At 37.8% G+C, this 20,099-nt stretch overlaps 1 protein-coding gene across 5 annotated transcripts in view; it reads right to left on the reverse strand.

Annotated features, from left to right (window-relative positions):
• Positions 1-10,549: 10,549 nt before the first annotated feature.
• LOC149786111 (malonyl-CoA decarboxylase, mitochondrial-like) overlaps positions 10,550-20,099 on the reverse strand; it is a 69,372-nt gene continuing 59,822 nt past the window's right edge. For all 5 annotated transcript variants that reach the window (XM_089976429.1, XM_089976433.1, XM_089976432.1 and 2 more), the window contains exon 10: positions 10,550-15,536. In XM_089976429.1, coding sequence (XP_089832555.1) covers positions 15,319-15,536 — 218 coding nt within the window. In that variant the 3' untranslated portion in view covers positions 10,550-15,318. The remainder of the gene's footprint in view (positions 15,537-20,099) is intronic.

The following is a 20,099-nucleotide window of genomic DNA, read 5'->3' on the forward strand; positions in this document are numbered from 1 at the left end:
TTTGTGACTATTTGTTGAAGCAGTTCTATTGACATTATTTATTTGTTTAGTTTTCAAATAGTCATTGTACGCATCTGACATTAGTTTGAATTCAGAATCTGATATCGTAGCGTCGCTACTTTGCACGTCTAACGATGATGATATCAGCGATGATAATTTCTGATATGCGGTCGTGGCTGTATTTAATTTTGTCGTGTAATCGTGTAATTTTGTGTTAGCACATGATGATATTTTTTTTGCTATGATGCCGAAAACTCCAGCTGTTGTTGTGGCCGCGGAAACACAGATCGTGGCGGCGACTGCTGCAGTTACCGGAGTGACCGCTGATAGTATTGCTCCGGCAGATGCAACAACGGCAGATACTGAATAAACCATAATATCCAGCACTGTTATGCGGCGCTTGTATTTTTTTACTTTTTGACTAGTTACTTCGATGACAGTTTTTAACACAGATTGCCACTCACGGACTTGATTGTATCGATATTGTTGAGCATCTGGCGTCGTTGACATTATTCAATTACGCGGTAACCAATTGAGGCGTTGCAGCGACGAATTCCAAACAAAACCAGTAAGATGTTGCTGTTAAACTATCGTCCTCGGCTTCAAGCATAAATGTTTCCTCGGTTCCGCTGTTTAGTATTACAGTGCAAACCCCGGAATACTTATCGGTGGAATGTCTCCAAGGATATGTTGTGAAGATTTCAAATTTAGCGGCTGAAAACACAGACAACCTGTAAACACCGGTGGCTGTTGCTGTATATTTGATAGTGTTATTTTGTCGTGACCATGTTGCGAATCCCGATGATACCGTGAATACGATGTTGGTGATATGCCCCGGAGTAACTCCAGTGGGAACTTTAATCAAACTGGTTTTGTTAACGATATCAGGAATACCCGATACGATATCCTGCTGTGTTTGTTTGATCGTGTTAATGTCGGTCTTTACATCAGCGAGTTTTACATCGACGACTGGAGGAGTCCCAAAGAACTTATCCACGACCTCATCAGTTTTTACGAAGTTTCTTCGAAATCTTGTAAACGCGCCCACGTGAACATCATGCTCTGCACGCAGCGTATTTAGTTTACCGTTGACGATGTCCACGTATTGTTTGTTTGACGCATCCTGGTCGGATTCGGGATTCGCTAACGCGGTTATTTTGTTGCCGCTCATGCTGAGTTCGCCTGTCATCGTGTCACCGGCTTTTTTCACACATTTATCAACACCTTTATCAATACTGTCTTTGATGCTTGCGATTGATATATTCGAGTCCTTGATCCGGCCGCCATCACTAAATGCAACGAAGTTATCCTTGGTAGCTCCAAGAACTCTGCGAATTATATCATTCCACTTAATGTTGCTCGTTCTTAGTTTTCCTTGCCTGTCTTGGAAAATAGCAACTTCATCTGGGTCAACTCCAGCTATATTCAAAAGATTATCGACTTCATCTTTGGTCGCATATTTTGAGAGATCAGCATCTGTGCTTGGTTTACCTCCTCGTGTGAAAGGTCTTCCGTAAATATCCACCATTATTCTTATTGCTGTTTTTCAAATGCTAGCATTTCTCGATGCGGTATATTCATACACTACTTTATGAGGAGGAGTTGCTGGATTTCTTGAGATTGCATCAAGAACATTTAAAACCTCCCTCCCACAAATGGGCGGATCAATTAATGTTTGTGTTGGTAACGTCGACTGCCACACTGGAACATTAGAAAATCTGCTGACATACTTGAGAAACTCAACTGGCGGTGCTAAACCGTACGAATCAAAATAGATAATTCCACGTGGATCGATCGCGTAAGCAACCCAGTGAGTTCCCGGACCATCTTTGTTGTCGAGATTGATAATGCCAGTTTCTGGATTATTCGGTCGTTGCGGTAATTGATCTCGCATAAATACGCCTCTGAAATGTTTTACACGCAATTTTTTAACAGCATCGAGTAAATCAAAATTGCTCAACGGCGTTAGAATTTTTTTGGATACCATGATGGTGGAGTTCCTGGTAGTCTTAGACCGCGTCCCTTTTTTTTCTTGTATCCTTTTCCCGTTGCCTTTTTTAGTGCCATTCCAGCTGCAGTTCCAACTGCACCGAGTGCTGCGGCTTTTGCTACGGCTGGTGCTGCCGCGGCAATCAACGCCGGTATTGCTGCGAGAAGAGGAAATATTCCACCGGTTTTAGTCATGTCCTTGATAGCTGCAGCAGAGAAATCAAGTCGGACACCGGTTTTTGCTGTTAGTGCCTTATTAAAATGTTTAAGCTGAGTATTAGTCAACGACAATTTGTTTGGACCACCAGTAATCTGATCTCGTTTTAGTGTTATTGATGTCCCGCACGTGCTTGCGTTCTTTGATTGCAATTTCTTCGTTTGACCGGAAGTCAAGGTGACATTAACATGACTGTATGACATTATATCCTAAGTTTGATTTTAATTGCGTTACATATTCTCGATTGGAGCGTCGATGACCCTCATTCGTCCGCCAACACCTTCAAGCAGCATTGCTTTATCGGAGAGTATGACAGCAATCGCTCTGTAACCACCAGCAGGAACACCTACACGAGCTCGGAAATGTAGGTCGACAACAGATTGTTTAACCAGATCAAGATGTTCCAGCGAAAAGTAATAAATCGGATATAAACTCATAAAGTCTCGCTGTGATATTTGCAGGCCAGTGTCTACATTAAGGTCGCGCCCCATAAATGACATCAGACGATGATACGCGCGTGCGACACGATGATGTTCGAAATCTATTAATATATCCTCAGATGGCTCCTGATGCCCATTTATTCTCAACGAAACTTCAGAAACTCCAAGTGTATCAAATACCATTGGATTTCTTTCCTGGCTATCTGTTCTAGCACGGTATTGAAATGCAATGAAAATATGTCGTGGTGCTGATACTCCTTGTTGCGATGATATATGCCATGTAAACAACCCACCATTATCACCCTGAATAACGTCTGTGGTTGTTGTTTTCCAGGATAGCAGTGATTTACCGCCCGTGTCCATGAAAGACAACAGTCGTTGTTCTTCGGTGATTGACGGAGACAACACTGGCATCCACAACCACAGTTTAGTTAGTATTACCTGACCAGGGGCAACAGCAGCATCTCGCCAGATAGCGTCATTATCATCAGGTTTTCGCACAAGTACAACTGTGTGTTTGGCACCGAATATGACCTTGTGGACATCTCTGCAGAATCCAAAGATGTGAGACAATGGAATCACACCTGAGAACTCTTCATCTCCACTTAACATCGATCTACGTGTTGCAAAACCCAAATTAAAATTTTCGTTCATCGATGCAACTGCGTCACCGGCATTATTCATTGTTACATTCCTGTTCTCGGGGCTGTCGGTTATATCCTTTGCAAACATCATTGATGGTCCGGCTGATCTGGTGTAATCATCCGAGTATCTCGCCAACCCGAGAATTGTTGTGGCAACGTCGACGTTATCATGAATTGTTTCAATTTCTTTTCCATCTATCATGTAAATAGCGGATTTAAATAACGCCATGATGCCGTTGTTAACAAATCCAACTCGGTCGCCGATTCCGTAGTTAGTGTTATCATTCTTTAAAAGCCTACCTTCAACTTCGATGAAGGCCTCAGCGGGCAAGAAGTATCTACTTGTATCCTGGACCTGTAGTTCAATTCTTCCGCGTTGGTTAGGATCACGTGCTTCATAAGAATAATATTGAAAATCACGTACAGAATCATCTTTAAGTACTGGTTTGGACATATCAAACGCGTCATTGGATTTTCGTGCAAACATTATTATTATTTGTGATGATCTAATTAAAATGTTATCGTCACCGGAAACCACTACCAGCTATCAAATTAGCAGTTACACTATCTTGCAACGCTTTGGAGGTAATTCCTGCTGTTGCGATCTCAGCTAATTTCTGATTTACGGCCTTATTTACTACGCTACTAACATTTGCCGGCATAGCTTCAGTGGATGGTAGTTTTACTGGCACCAACCTCTCGACTGGGTTTTTTTTTCGTATCAGCTGTGCTAGTCGATCCTTGATTGATTGAAATGCTTTCCCGGCAAGACTACCAACAGTGCCAATGGCTTTATCCTTGACAACATCAGCGGCTTTCATCGCGAATTGTTTTGCTAACGGTCCAGCTTTCGGAGCGATTCTTGTGACTAAATCCCTAACAACATCACCGACTCCATCTCCGTAAACAACCTCGTATACTGGTAATCGTGAGTTTACTACTCTGACACTTCTTGGTCTGCGAAAAGAATCGTGTAGTATCATTTTATTTAATTATTGTTTATCTAACTGAATTTGCTAGCAAATTTAATTATTAGTCGCTGTGGTAACCGTCTGCGAGTTCATCAATGAGCCCCCGGTAGATGCTGATATCCATGATGCCACGCTGAAATAGTCTCTGACAGATATCTGCGGCTTCATTTATAATTTCCGGAGAATTGTTTCCGGCACGTCTTCCTCCGATGAGAACTTCCAACCGTGATACATCATCGATGATATTATTAGGGCAGGCAATAAAACCGGATCCTAAACCCTCCCCTGTTGATGGTACAATTCTTGGGGATAAAATGTCTTGAGGCAAACTTTCAGAAGATGTTGTTAAGCTAATTATCGGCGACCTAGTTTGTTTGAATTTTTGGCCCCGCGGACTTCCTTCAGATGCAGCCTCGTATTCACTTAACGGAGTTAGGTCAGGATCTATTGCTCTTCGCCGTGAAGGATATTGTTGTCGTTCTGTGTGTTGCAACGGTGATTTTTCTTCTTGAGGTTGCGATGGTGGAATTTCAAGTTTACGTATAGCATCTACAAGTCTATCGTATTTTGTATCGTCCCTGCTGATTTGTTTTTTATTTTCACGTATACGATACGAATATTTGATAAAATTATCATCTGTCATAGAACCGTGTTCTGGGTTTAAAGACACATCTCTTCTAATCAATCCTAACAGTATTGTCTCAGGTAATTTCTCTTCTGGTACATTTTTAAGAAGTTCAATATAATCCGGCGTAAATCTTTTGGCGGGGTCAGTAATTCTCCCTGTTACTCGCTTACCAGCAGGTACTGACACAACAACTTCATCGGGTGGAGGCGGGGGTTTAAGTCCAGCTGAAATATCCTGTAAAATTTTCCTTTGCTCTATTAAAGCCTCTTTGGTAACAGCTGCGGATTTTTCAGTAGCTTTGGTCACGGGTTTAAATAATTCCTCCGTAGTCTCTGCAAAGCCTTCCCGTGCTTGCTGTCTTAGTTGTAATTTTTGTCTGACACTATCACGGACAGGAAGAAATTTCTGAATTGCTTCGAGACGTTCTCGAGCTAATCTAGTCGTATGTGCTTCTCCAATATTTGCCATTATTTATTTGTCAATGATTTAATTCCGCTAACATAAAAATGTTTTTCCTTGGAAACTCATTTCCCAGAGCAGCAGAGGGGATGGACCCGACCCATGGATTTTTCAATAACGACCCCGCCACGGAAACTGTTTCAGATTTATTGAAGTAACCCAAGTTGTCAGTGCAAACTCAACGAGTTTGTCCCTGGAAACTCTTCGAGTTTTCGGGGGACATTTTTTTTTGTCCTGTATTCTGAATAGAAGGGTTTATTTCGTCGAAATAAGCCCTCTATCGAGGAATAGTTTCCTGGAGGGGTTTATTGTGCAAAAAGTTTCGGTCTGTACAGGCCCTCTGCTGCTTCAGACTGTTGCTTTTTTTTTGTTCTTCTATTGCTATATGCGGTGCCGTAGTGAACAACGGCTGGTCAAATCAGAAAGTTGCCGTTGAAATTTTAATGTCATATATCCAGAATTCCAATTTCACGTGTTGTATCAAAAATGCTTATTCTTAAGGTTCCATTTTCTAGGTCGAGATTTTTGATTGTATCTGTTGAATTAAACAGTAGTGGTTGAAAGTTATATTTTCTATGTCGAGGTTTTAGATTGTTTCGTTTGAATTACACGGCGGTGGTTGAAATTTCAATGTCATACGTCGAGAATTCCTAACTTTCGTATTGGTAAAAGAGTTTATGTTGAAAGTTACATTTCATATGTTGAGTATTTAGAGTTTATCTGTTGAATTACACGTTACTGATTGAAAATTCTATGTTCAATGTCGATCATTATTTAACTGTATCTTTTGAATTATACGGCGGTTGTTGAAATTTGAATGTCATATGTCAAGAGTTTCAATTTATTAAGTCGAATCACATTGATTGTGCTCAAAGTTTCATATAGGGTGTTGAGTTTTTAGAATATATCTACTGAATTACATAACGGTGGTTGGATATGTTATTGTGCATGTCAGAATTGTTAGTTTTATATGGTGAAATGATGTGTTGGTGTTAAAAGTAACATTACACAATGTACACTTTAACAATTCAAAACAATATCGAGTATTAAGATACATAATTCGTATATTCAATTATGAGGCGCCATTACATTTCATGCATTTAACAGTTTGAAAGTTACCATTCACAGGTCGAGAATAACTATGAATGTCTTCGCTAGAGGTCGCTCTCGTGAACGGACCGCGTTATTTTTAAACAAGGAGGCTGCTTCTCGTTGCTGTGAAATTCAACAGATGAAATCTAAATATTCGCCATATGAAATGGAACTTTCATCACAAACAGTTACATTCAACGTGTGAATTAGAGATTCTCGACGTATGATATTCCAATTTCAACCACCGTTGTATAATTCAAAATATACACTTTAAAACGTCGACATATGAAGTAGAACTTTAAACCACAACTGTATAATTCAACGTATACAATCTAAAATATCGATCTAGAAAATGGAATTTGATGGACATGCAATTTGATCCAAAACGTGCTATTGGATTTCTCGACATACGACATCGAAATTTCATCTGCAACTTTCTCATTATGATTGGACCAGCTTTGGTCCGCTATGGCGACTCGTATTGCTAAGCAAAACTGCACAAGCACATACCATGGAACTGATGTTATATTACCTTACATACCCCTCCGTTTTCTCTTGATTTACATGAACCTAATCCGATCTCCCCCAGTTTAGACAGCTATAAGATTAAAAAACAAAAACAAATAATAAAAAAACAGCCAACATAATTATTCTGGAGACAAACATAGATAGGCAGACAGACAAAAGATGGCAAAGACTGATTAAAAGTCATGTGAAACAGTAATAATGTTAGGTCCCATTCAATAGCCCTTCGAAGATGTCCTGACATCACATTTTATACAACCTTGATGTTTGTTAAGTAAATCATAGTAGACCTTTTTAAACTTCATTTTTTTTTCCAAAAACGCTTTGACAAGTTAGTTCTGTTCTTTAAGTTGAAGAGTAATTACCATCTATACTTAGTTCTGTAACAATGGGCGAGATCAATTTTAAGTGTCCCCAGAAGTATCGATTCCTGTCACATAGTCATAACCTATACAATGACCTAAACGTTGTTTACATGCATACAACGTTGCTGCATTGTGGTTTTTGTATACAGTATGACTGACAAGTTTTCGGTGGGGCAGTGGCTCTTGGACAATGGTCCCGGAATTGGGGTGGTCAAGGGTTTAGGGTCAAAACTAGGTGGTTGACCCAAATCTCAAAATGTGTGCCATTTTTCTTTTTGTTTCAATTGTCCAAACAGCAAACTTGAGGTAAAAATTAGACGTCTGGGATACAGGCTTTAGGGTTAAAAAAATCAGTCAGTATGGTCAAGAGGCTATCCCTTGGTCCTGAAATATTTATGAAAAATGCATGGCCGCTGGACATCAGAAATTTATGAGAAAAAAAAAGATGGTCCTCAGATTTTTCTTCAAAACAACCCTGTGACGCTGGTCCTCAAAAATGTATGAAAAATGCTGCTGGGCCAGTGGTTCTCACAGTTATAAAAAAGATACAAGGTCATCGGTCCTCTAAAAGGTGTGAAAAAACACAGGACCATTGGTCCTCAAATTCATGAGATGAATCTGTCACTGGGACTGATGCTCTACTCTCTGAAAAGTGTTTCTAGGAATTCAAGCGAAGACCATTTAACTTTTAAGTGTTTAAACTATCTCTGATATACTTGGGCAATATGATTTTAAAACTGGCCACTATGGTGACCTTATTGGTGTAAGATCAGCACCATTAATGTTTAGGACAAAATGAACATCACTGGATGATGTTTGGTGAAAATCCTATGCCAATATCACATCTAATTTGGACAAGCAGACTTGGCAAAAATTTCAAGCCAGTCGTCACTGCAGCCATATTCGACACAAGATTGACACCATTTGCATTTAAGACCAACTAGATATTAAAAGAAGTCCTTTGTTGAAAACCCTTTGTGGATATAACCATCATTTCTGGAGCAGCAGCAAGCAGAAGATTTTCAATATGGCCACTATGATGGCCATTCGGGATGTCAGATTGGCATCAATTTCATTCAGGTCCATCAAGGCATCATATGAGTTCTGGGGAAAGCCCCATGATGATATGTGTTTCCATTTTTGGAAAAGTAGCAACAATAAGATTTTCAAGATGACCATCCTACATGAAGAAGGATCAATATAGGACCAACAAGATATCATAATTATTCTTCTGGTGAAAATCCCATATATGACTTTTCCTTTTGGAAGGGTAACAATACAAAGATTCTAAAGAAGGTTGCCATGTTGGCTATACAGGATGTTAGATTGGCACCATTTTAATTTAGGGTCAACCAGACATCATAAGAAGTCTTCTGATCAAAAACCAAGTGATAACAGGATTTTTAAGATGGCCACCATATTGGATGTCAGATCATACAAAATTTTCAACTAAGTCCAACTAGACACTGTAGTAAGTTTTCTTGTGAAAACTCCACGAGTTCGTATGACTTTCCATTATGGACAAGTAATGATATTATCAAGATGTCCGCTGTGGTGGCCATACTGGAGGTCACATAAGCATAATTTTCATTTAGGACCATTTTGACGTCAAAAGTCTTTGAGTGAAAATCTTAACATGATATACCATCCATTCGTGAGCTGTAGTGATAACAAGACTTTCAAAATGGCCACTTTGAAGACCATCCTGGAATCCAGGTAGCACCATTTACATTTGGGACTGACTGTACATAATATGAAGTCTTCTGGAGAAAACCCAATCAATGCCTTTCCATTCATTTGGAAACAGTGATACACAAAGTTTCAGGAAGGTTGCAGTGGTGACCATACTGGGTGTCAGATCAGAACTGTGTCCATTTAGAACCCACTAGACATAAAAGTCTTTATGTGAACACTCCATGCTGATATGATCTCCCATTCTGCAGAAGCAGTTATAGCATGCTTGCTAAGATGGCAACTGTAGCATCCATACGGAATATCCAAGAAACACCATACTTCTTTCATAAGAAGTCTTCTATTGAAAACCCCATGTCAATACGACTCTCTGTTCAGGACTAACAAAAAATAATTTTTCAAAATGGCTGCCAGGAATGCCAGACTGGACATCAGGTTGGCCCCATTTCCATTAGGACATAAAAGTCTGTTATTGCAAACCCAAAGTAGATATGTCCATCTATTCTGGAGGAGTAGCAATAAAAAGAGTTTCAAGAGATGGTTCCTGTGGGGTCAAAGTGGATGTTTGAGCAGCACCGTTTTCATGTTGGGTCAGCGGGACCATGGACTGAATGTGTGTGTCAAGTTTTATGGCAAACCTCCAAGTAGTTTAGGAGGATTATCGATAAAAACTTGTGCTAATGGATTGACGGATAATGGAGAACAGATGATTGACAACAGACTATCCCATAAGCTGTTCTTGTCTAGGACAGTTAGAGCTAAAACATTCTGAGCCATTGGTAGGTCATTGGTCTTCAAATATTTTTGAGAAAATGCTGGGGCAGTGGTCATCAAAAATTAATGAAAAAAAAATGCTGGAACAGTGGACTTAGAAAACTATGATTAAAATTCTGAGCCACTGGTTCTCAAAATTTAATTTAAAAAAGCAGTGTCTTTGGTCCTTTAAAAATTACTGAAAAAACACAAAGCCTGTGGCCTTCATAAATTATTTTAAAAAATGCTGGGCTGGTGGAGCATAATTTATCAGCAAATTCTGGATAGGAATAAGTAGCCTAGGATTTAAAAAAAAAAGAGTCAGATTGCCCATTGATAGCTTAAAAGTTCTGAAACACCAATTAACCAGTTTAAAGCAGATGAAAGACGATATAATCAGAATTTGGCTAAGAACTGTCCATCATCAAACTTTTAATGGCTGTATCAGTAACAGAGTCCAAGAAGCAGAAGCAAACTTTAAAGGTTACTTAAGTGTAAAAGTAGGTCAAGGTGACCGGCTTTTATATGATAGTGTAATACACCTCAGGATGCATTCTTGACTGTACGAGTGTGTGAGAAACTTGATCGAACTTGAAAAATGTGTTTCTCTGAAACATGAAAACTAGGTCACAGTCACCTACCTTTGACAAGGTGGTCTACTGTCAGATCTGCATATATCTATTCCATTACTTTAGAAGGCAATATACTTAAACTCCTTCAGAACTTAAAAATAATGTTGGGCTCTGGATTCAAGTTATAGAGAAAAATAACCACCACATGTAAAAAATTTATTTCATTTTATACAACAATATAAATACTGCAATTGTGCTCACCTGGTTTGCTATACCTACCACAAATAAACAATTCTAGCTTGACATTTACTGGGTTTTAGGATAAACATGACAACAAAGCCAGAATAAATATGGCACAAAGGAATACTGACGCTGTTCAATCCAAAATTTACCATATCAAATTTCTATATTGCAGGGTGAAATGTCTTCAAACTTCACATCCGATGGTAAATCTGTTAATCTGAAATTCATGGATTTAAACATCTCAGAGTTTAACACAAAACTGTCCTAGTTAACTTGTATTATTTTTCTCATTTTCATGGTACATGTTCTCACAACACACAGAAAGTTCTATTTTGTCTGATACTGTCATATGATGGTCCTTATGATTTGCTACAGACTGGAGAAGCCTAAAGTCACATATCATCTTTTACATCTGAGAGATTGCCAAGAGATCGTTTTTACGACATGGTAGGGACTGGAGAACCCAGAAAAAATGCAATCATCTTGGGTGTCCAAGATATGGGCATGATATGTGCTTTATGAGCTGGTAGGGACTGGAGAACCCAGAAAAAAGCGATCATCTTTGATGTCTGAGATACAAACATAAGACGGTCTTCATGAGTTCATACCGATTGGTGAACCCATAAAAAAGCAATGGATGTTTGAGATATGGTCATGAGATGAGCTTTATGAGCTGGTCAGGACTGGAGAAACCAGGTAAAAAGCAGTCATTTTGGCTGTCTGAGATACTGCCATGAAATGGTCTTTATTAGTTGGTAAGGACTGGAGAATTGTTTGTTGGTAAGGACTGGAGAATTGTTTGTTGGTAAGGACTGGAGAAACCAGAAATAAGCGATCATCTTTGATGTATGAGATATTACCATAAGATGGTCTTCATGAACTCATATTAATGATAGAACCAAGAAATAAGCAATCATAATGGATGTCTGAGATATGGCCATGAGATGGGTTTCATAAGTTCATATTGATTAGAGTTTGTAAGGAATGAAAAACTCCGAAATTACCAATCATCTTGAATATCTTAGATATTGCCAAGGTCTTTATGTCTTGGTAGGGACTGAAGAACCCAGAAATAACAATTATCTTGGAGGGCAATGAAATGATCTTGATAATGATGGAACAGAGCACTGAACTTGAAACCACAAATGTGCAAAGTGAATGTACTACCACTGCCCTGCCATTTTGTTACCCTGAAAACTAAAACAGAATTTGATTTGTTAGTAATAAGAAGATACAAATTAGTCCTTATGTGAAGTATTGCAACTGATAAAGTTTTTTTTATATAAATACCTGCTGCCTTGCACCTTATTTTTGAAGGCTAAATTAATCTCCAAAACGGACATTGTATGTATTTTATTCAGTGCAACCATGTTGGGAGAAAAAATGTACCTCCAAAGTGAGGAGCTCACAATAAAGCCAAATGGAGCTAACTCTTCAAGAATGTATACACAGGTGATGGGGATGAAGATTTGGACATCACTGCTGTGAGGTTACTGTGGTGCACTTTAACCTCATGAAATTTACACTAATGATACTAATTTAAACAGTGTGAGTATTACAATGAGTAAAGTATGCAGTGAAAAATAAATACATATAACTCATTATCTATGGTCTACATTAATATAACAGTTCTCAAAGGTCTTTGGCCTATTTAGGACTAAATCAAAGTTAGGCAAGATAAAAGAGGTATATTAATATCTTTCATTTCTATTTAAAAAGGGTGGTTGTAAGACTTTTTGGATGATTAGTAAAAATTCTGATTAAATGGAAATGGTAATTGCTATCATCATGCATAGTTGTTTGTTTTTGGCCAACTCTTTATGACATTAAACCTGGAAAGATTGTTGACACAGAGTAGACAGACCATGGTTAGATTAAACCAGGAATTACTGTTGACACACTGCAGACTGGTCCATGCTTGTGTTTGGCCAACTCATTAATAGATTAAACCAGGAATTACTGTTGACACACAGTAGACTGGGCCACGATTGTATTTTGGCCAACTCTTTATTAGATTAGCCAAGGCAATACTGTTGACACACTGTAGACTGGGCCATACCATAAGCTTTCTTGCCTTCTGGATTGGTTAAAAACAATGGCAGTGATTTTGTAAAATAGCTTTAAAAACATCTGGTGCAACTATATTCACACTTGCACTGAAGTATTATTAAATAATTTTTACATTGCATATTAAAAAATTTACAAAGATGCTGAAAAAAAGCCTTTATCTGTCAGCATAACTTTGAACCTAATTTATTCATTGAATGTTCTTTTCTCTAAACCCCTCTAAGACAAATGCATGCAGAACAATACAAAATCAAAACCACATTAATTCCATGAGGATGATTCACTACATTCAATCAACTTAATTACAGCAAAGCATACATAAAAATTACTTCATGGGATCATTTTTTAAAGGAAAGTTAACAAATGAAGACCAAACAAAGCAAAGAAACTGAACAGGCAAATGAATACTTTTGTTTTAGTTACATGGAAAAATGAATCCTAAAATCACTGCTTCATATCATTTTGGAAAAGACGTATTTATTACTGCATAATATTAGTTTAAAGAGTATAATCCTGATTGTTTAATAATAAACATGTAATAATTCAGTTTAAGACTGGAATATTTACAATTTAAATTCCAATAAATGAAGCTATTTCTGTGAAAATATGCATGAATAAAGCTATGTAAGTAATTTCTACTTTGTCATGTAAATACTGTATTATTTTTGCTATAAAATGCATATAATATTTTGTCAATATTACACATGTTTTATAACAATTTATGATGTCATCACATTGTATTAGGCTTAACAATGATGTCTAATGCATCATACAGTACATTAAAGCCATTTCAGTACACTGCACCACTCCCTCAATGTAAATCTGCCTATAACGTGGATGCCAGTGTGGATACCATTAAATTTTCTTACTGGGAAAACCAAACTTTGGATCGTATTCACATAACATTTAAATATTGTACGAAAAGTGGGCAGAGAAGGCTCGATATGTAGCATGTTTTATTGTTGAAAATGCTGGTTAGTGTACTTTAATTTGGAATTGTCATAAAAGTCCCACATTTTAATTGGAATCATATATTTTGTAATATACCTAATGGTGGCAATACTAAGACAAAAACACCAATCCCCCCAACCCCTCGCAATGACCGCTACTGTTAATCATGGTTTGAGTACCTCTTGTACTCTAAAAATGCCCTCATCTATGCCATAGCTGATGTTTATGGAGTTTCTGAGAGAGGTGTATAGAGTTACTGAGGTGTATTTAGTGATTTATTTTAATAGAAAATTATTTTTGTTCCATCATATGACCAATAGAATATTACATCTCTGCTCATTTAAAAAAAAAATGAAATTTATGAAACTTGTGAAACAGTTACATTTTGTGCCTGTCAAAGCTTGCAAAAGATGGAGTTCATTCAACACTTTTCATAATATTCATCTGAAATGATCGCTCAAATAAGATTCTCTATTCAATACTGGTCTGACCAATTAACCAGAAGTCATGGGGAAATGCAGAATATGAAAAAAGTGCACTAAAATTATTTTTGCACATAAATTTTGTTCTTACAGCTCATATAGCTACATATATACATAATACATGATATAACACAAAGGGACCAATTGAAAATGGATAAGTACATTGCATACTTAAACAGCTGCCATTCATAATAAATTGTCATTGCTATATTCTAATTAAACAGCTAGGTTGAAAACACATTTCCATTTAGAAACCATGCTGAATAAAAAAGGAACATGTTAATAAACATGAGACCCAAGTGGGATTGAGATCCCTTACTGTCTAACATCTACCTATAAGCCAAATGCAAAGATTTTTAGGAAAGCAATCTGGGTTAGTAGGATGCTTTCTAACATGTGAAGGTTTTCAAAGCTTTTACTAACAGCATTCATATTGCAAAGCAGGTGCTCAAACACAAAATTTTGTTGTCCTTTGTGTGTCTTACTGACAGGTTTCCCTGAACACTTAAACAAAAGGTCACATGACACCATTGTGTAAATGAGATCACAGGAACAATATTTTGAATTTCTCTGCTAAATGTCATAGAGTCAGAAGATCAAACTACGTCTGTTGAGCCAGGATAGACGTTGAAGCTAAGAACACATCTTTTACATTTTGCATCATTTCTGTCAAAGCTCGAATCCCTTTTAAATACAAACTGATCTATAATTATGGTCACCTTCCTTGGAAAATACTTTCCATATCGAGTGTGCATCTGTTATTTCCTTCACTTCAGTGTACACACAGCTATCACCTCCCTTACACAGATAAAATTCTTCCATTCCTAAGATAAATTCTTAAGAGAGGTCTCAATATATTTTTAACTTTCCATGTTTGCTTTTATTAGGCTGTCATCTCTTGTCATAACATTTTTTTCTTGATCTAGCTCTGTTACAACCCTTTATAATTATTCCATCCAAAAAGACTGCATGTATCTGAAAAGTTGCAAGACAGATGTTATGACAGTCCAATGATGCAATGAATGCAGTATGGCAAACAGTTTATGGTTTTCCATCACAATCTCTCAGCAATTCATAAAATGCAATGCTTCACATTCTTATGTCCGCTTCACATTCTTTTGTCCGCTTCACATTCTTTTGTCCACTTCACCTTCTTATGTCTGCTTCATAACTTACATCCACTTCATATCTTTATGTTTACTTCACATCCTTATGACCACTTCAAATCTTACTCTTTCTCTGTGCATGAATTGGCTAGGTCCATAATTTGCTGGGAGGCAACAATTACATATTCCTCCAGGTACTTTTTGCTGTTCTCCTCTGTCTGATCCAGGAAGTAACGATAATTAACCATCATGCCACATGATTTAACCAGCCCACGTACAGATGTATCTGCCATCCAGTTCAACCGCCACATGACTGCCCCATTCTGCAGGTGAAAATTTGCTGCAAAAGTATCATAAAAACTTTAATTCTGCAGCAAAGCAACAATATCCACATGCTTTTCTCATTATCTCCAATTATACATACAACATTCCCTCAATAACTCGCAAACCCCTTATAATGAGGGGTTAGGCACCAATCCCATTATACATAAACCATTTCCTCAATAACTCGCAAACCCCCTTATAATCATGGCTTAGGCACCGATCCCGGTTTTTGGTACTATAATATACCTCAAAAATTTACCATTGTTTATTGAATGTGAAGTAAATTGTGATCAAAATTGGGAAATGAAGCCTTCATATATTGCCTGTTTCACGGTAAAAATAGTGGTTAGTGTGCAGAAAATTGAATTAACATCATGAAATTCTCTTCCTTTTAATAAGAAGTCATATTTTATTAAATATTCTTTTCAAACAGCATTCTCAGAACAATATAAGTAAAAATTTTCTAAGAAATTTTATAAAGAAAATGTCACTAATGCCTACTGGTAGCAACGCTTTAATAAATAAAAATCAATTAAATAAGTTTCATCAAGCAAAACTCTGGTTTTAGTTCAGGTTTCAGTGTGATCATCATAAATACAATATGCCCCGTTGTAGCCAAATACAACTACCATCACAGCTATGTCTGCAAGTGTTTCAGTGTGATAATCATAAATGCAATATGCCCCCTTGTAGCCAAATACAACTACAATCACAGCTATGTCTGCAAGCATTTCAATCTGATCATCATAAATGCAATATGCCCCCTTGTAGCCAAATACAAATACCATCACAGCTATGTCTGCAAGCGTTTCATTGTGATCATCATAAATGCAATATGCCCTCTTGTAGCCAAATACAACTACCATCACAGCTATGTCTGCAAACGTTTCATTGTGATCACCATAAATGCAATATGCCCTCTTGTAACCAAATACAACTACCATCACAGCTATGTCTGCAATTGTTTCAGTGTGATCATCATAAATGCAATATGCCCCCTTGTAGCCAAATACAACTACCATCACAGCTATGTCTTCAATTGTTTCATTGTGATCATCATAAATGCAATATGCCCTCTTGTAACCAAATACAACTACCATCACAGCTATGTCTGCAAGTGTTTCACTGTGACCATTATAAATGCAATATGCCCTCTTGTAACCAAATACAACTACCATCACAGCTATGTCTGCAATTGTTTCACTGTGATCATCATAAATGCAATATGCCCCCTTGTAGCCAAATACAACTACCATCACAGCTATGTCTTCAATTGTTTCATTGTGATCATCATAAATGCAATATGCCCCCTTGTAGCCAAATACAAATACCATCACAGCTATGTCTGCAAGTGTTTCACTGTGACCATTATAAATGCAATAAGCCCCCTTGTGGCCAAACACAACTACCATCACAGCTATGTCTGCAAGTGTTTCACTGTGACCATTATAAATGCAATAAGCCCCCTTGTAGCCAAACACAACTACCATCACAGCTATGTCTACAAGCATTTCAGTGTGATCATCATAAATGCAATATGCCCTCTTGTAGCCAAATACAACTACCATCACAGCTATGTCTACAAGCATTTCAGTGTGATAATCATAAATGCAATATGCCCTCTTGTAGCCAAATACAACTACCATCACAACTATGTCTGTAAGCGTTTCATTGTGATCATCATAAATGCAATATGCCCTCTTGTAGCCAAATACAACTACCATCACAGCTATGTCTGTAATTGTTTCACTGTGAGCATCATAAATGCAATATGCCCCCTTGTAGCCAAATACAACTACCATCACAGCTATGTCTGCAAGTGTTTCAGTGTGATAATCATAAATGCAATATGCCCTCTTGTAGCCAAATACAACTACCATCACAACTATGTCTGTAAGCGTTTCATTGTGATCATCATAAATGCAATATGCCCTCTTGTAGCCAAATACAACTACCATCACAGCTATGTCTGCAAGTGTTTCAGTGTGATAATCATAAATGCAATATGCCCCGTTGTAGCCAAATACAACTACCATCACAGCTATGTCTGCAAAGTGTTTCATTGTGATCATCATAAATGCAATATGCCCCCTTGTAGCCAAACAAAACTACCATTACAGCTATGTCTACAAGCATTTCAGTGTGATGATCATAAATGCAATATGCCCCCTTGTAGCCAAATACAACTACCATCACAGCTATGTCTGCAAAGTGTTTCATTGTGATCATCATAAATGCAATATGCCCCCTTGTAGCCAAACAAAACTACCATCACAGCTCTGTCTACAAGAATTTCAGTGTGATCATCATAAATGCAATATGCCCCCTTGTAGCCAAACAAAACTACCATCACAGCTCTGTCTACAAGAATTGCAGTGTGATCGTCATAAATGCAATAGGCCCTCTTGTAGCCAAATACAACTACCATCACAGCTATGTCTGTAATTGTTTCACTGTGATCATCATAAATGCAATATGCTCCCTTGTAGCCAAATACAACTACCATCACAGCTATGTCTGCAAGTGTTTCACTGTGATCATCAGAAATGCAATATGCCCCCTTGTAGCCAAATACAACTACCATCACAGCTATGTCTGCAATTGTTTCACTGTGATCATCATAAATGCAATATGCCCCCTTGTAGCCAAATACAACTACCATCACAGCTATGTCTTCAATTGTTTCACTGTGATCATCATAAATGCAATATGCCCCCTTGTAGCCAAACAAAACTACCATCACAGCTATGTCTACAAGCATTTCAGTGTGATAATCATAAATGCAATATGCCCCCTTGTAGCCAAATACAACTACCATCACAGCTATGTCTGCTAGTGTTTCACTGTGATCATCATAAATGCAATATGCCCTCTTGTAGCCAAATACAACTACCATCACAGCTATGTCTGCAAGTGTTTAGTGTGATCATCATAAATGCAATATGCTCCCTTGTAGCCAAATACAACTACCATCACAGCTATGTCTGCAAGTGTTTCAGTGTGATCATCATAAATGCAATATGCCCCCTTGTAGCCAAATACAACTACCATCACAGCTATGTCTGTAATTGTTTCACTGTGATCATCATAAATGCAATATGCTCCCTTGTAGCCAAATACAACTACCATCACAGCTATGTCTGTAATTGTTTCACTGTGATCATCATAAATGCAATATGCTCCCTTGTAGCCAAATACAACTACCATCACAGCTATGTCTGCAAGTGTTTCACTATGATCATCATAAATGCAATATGCCCCCTTGCAGCCAAATACAACTACCATCACAGCTATGTCTGTAATTGTTTCACTGTGATCATCATAAATGCAATATGCTCCCTTGTAGCCAAATACAACTACCATCACAGCTATGTCTCCAATTGTTTCAGTGTGATCATCATAAATGCAATATGCCCCCTTGTAGCCAAATACAACTACCATCACAGCTATGTCTGCAAGTGTTTCACTGTGATCATCATAAATGCAATATGCCCCCTTGCAGCCAAATACAACTACCATCACAGCTATGTCTACAAGCATTTCAGTCTGATCATCATAAATGCAATATGTCCTCTTGTAGCCAAATACAACTACCATCACAGCTATGTCTGCAAGTGTTTCACTGTGACCATTATAAATGCAATAAGCCCCCTTGTAGCCAAACACAACTAACATCACAGCAATGTCTGCAAGTGTTTCAGTGTGATCATCATAAATGCAATATGCCCTCTTGTAACCAAATACAACTACCATCACAGCTATGTCTACAAGCATTTCAGTGTTATAATAATAAATGCAATATGCCCCCTTGTAACCAAATACAACTACCATCACAGCTATGTCTGCAAGTGTTTCACTGTGACCATTATAAATGCAATAAGCCCCCTTGTAGCCAAACACAACTAACATCACAGCAATGTCTGCAAGTGTTTCAGTGTGATCATCATAAATGCAATATGCCCTCTTGTAACCAAATACAACTACCATCACAGCTATGTCTGTAATTGTTTCACTGTGATCATCATAAATGCAATATGCCCTCTTGTAGCCAAATACAACTACCATCACAGCTATGTCTGCAAGTGTTTCATTGTGATCACCATAAATGCAATATGCCCCCTTGTAGCCAAACAAAACTACCATCACAGCTATGTCTACAAGCATTTCAGTGTGATAATCATAAATGCAATATGCCCTCTTGTAGCCAAACAAAACTACCATCACAGCTATGTCTACAAGCATTTCAGTGTGATAATCATAAATGCAATATGCCCCCTTGTAGCCAAATACAACTACCATCACAGCTATGTCTGCAAGTGTTTCAGTGTGATCATCATAAATGCAATATGCCCCCTTGTAGCCAAATACAACTACCATCACAGCTATGTCTGCAAGCGTTTTAGTGTGATCATCATAAATGCAATGTGCCCTCTAGTAGCCAAATACAACTACCATCACAGCTATGTCTGCAAGTGTTTCAGTGTGATCATCATAAATGCAATATGCCCTCTTGTAGCCAAATACAAATACATCACAGCTATGTCTGCAAGTGTTTCTGTGATAACATGATTGAGTGCCA

Source organism: Sinohyriopsis cumingii, chromosome 12 (genome assembly GCF_028554795.1).
Source record: "Sinohyriopsis cumingii isolate HCF-2022 chromosome 12, ASM2855479v2, whole genome shotgun sequence".
In the NCBI taxonomy this organism is placed as follows: Eukaryota; Metazoa; Mollusca; class Bivalvia; order Unionida; family Unionidae; genus Sinohyriopsis; species Sinohyriopsis cumingii.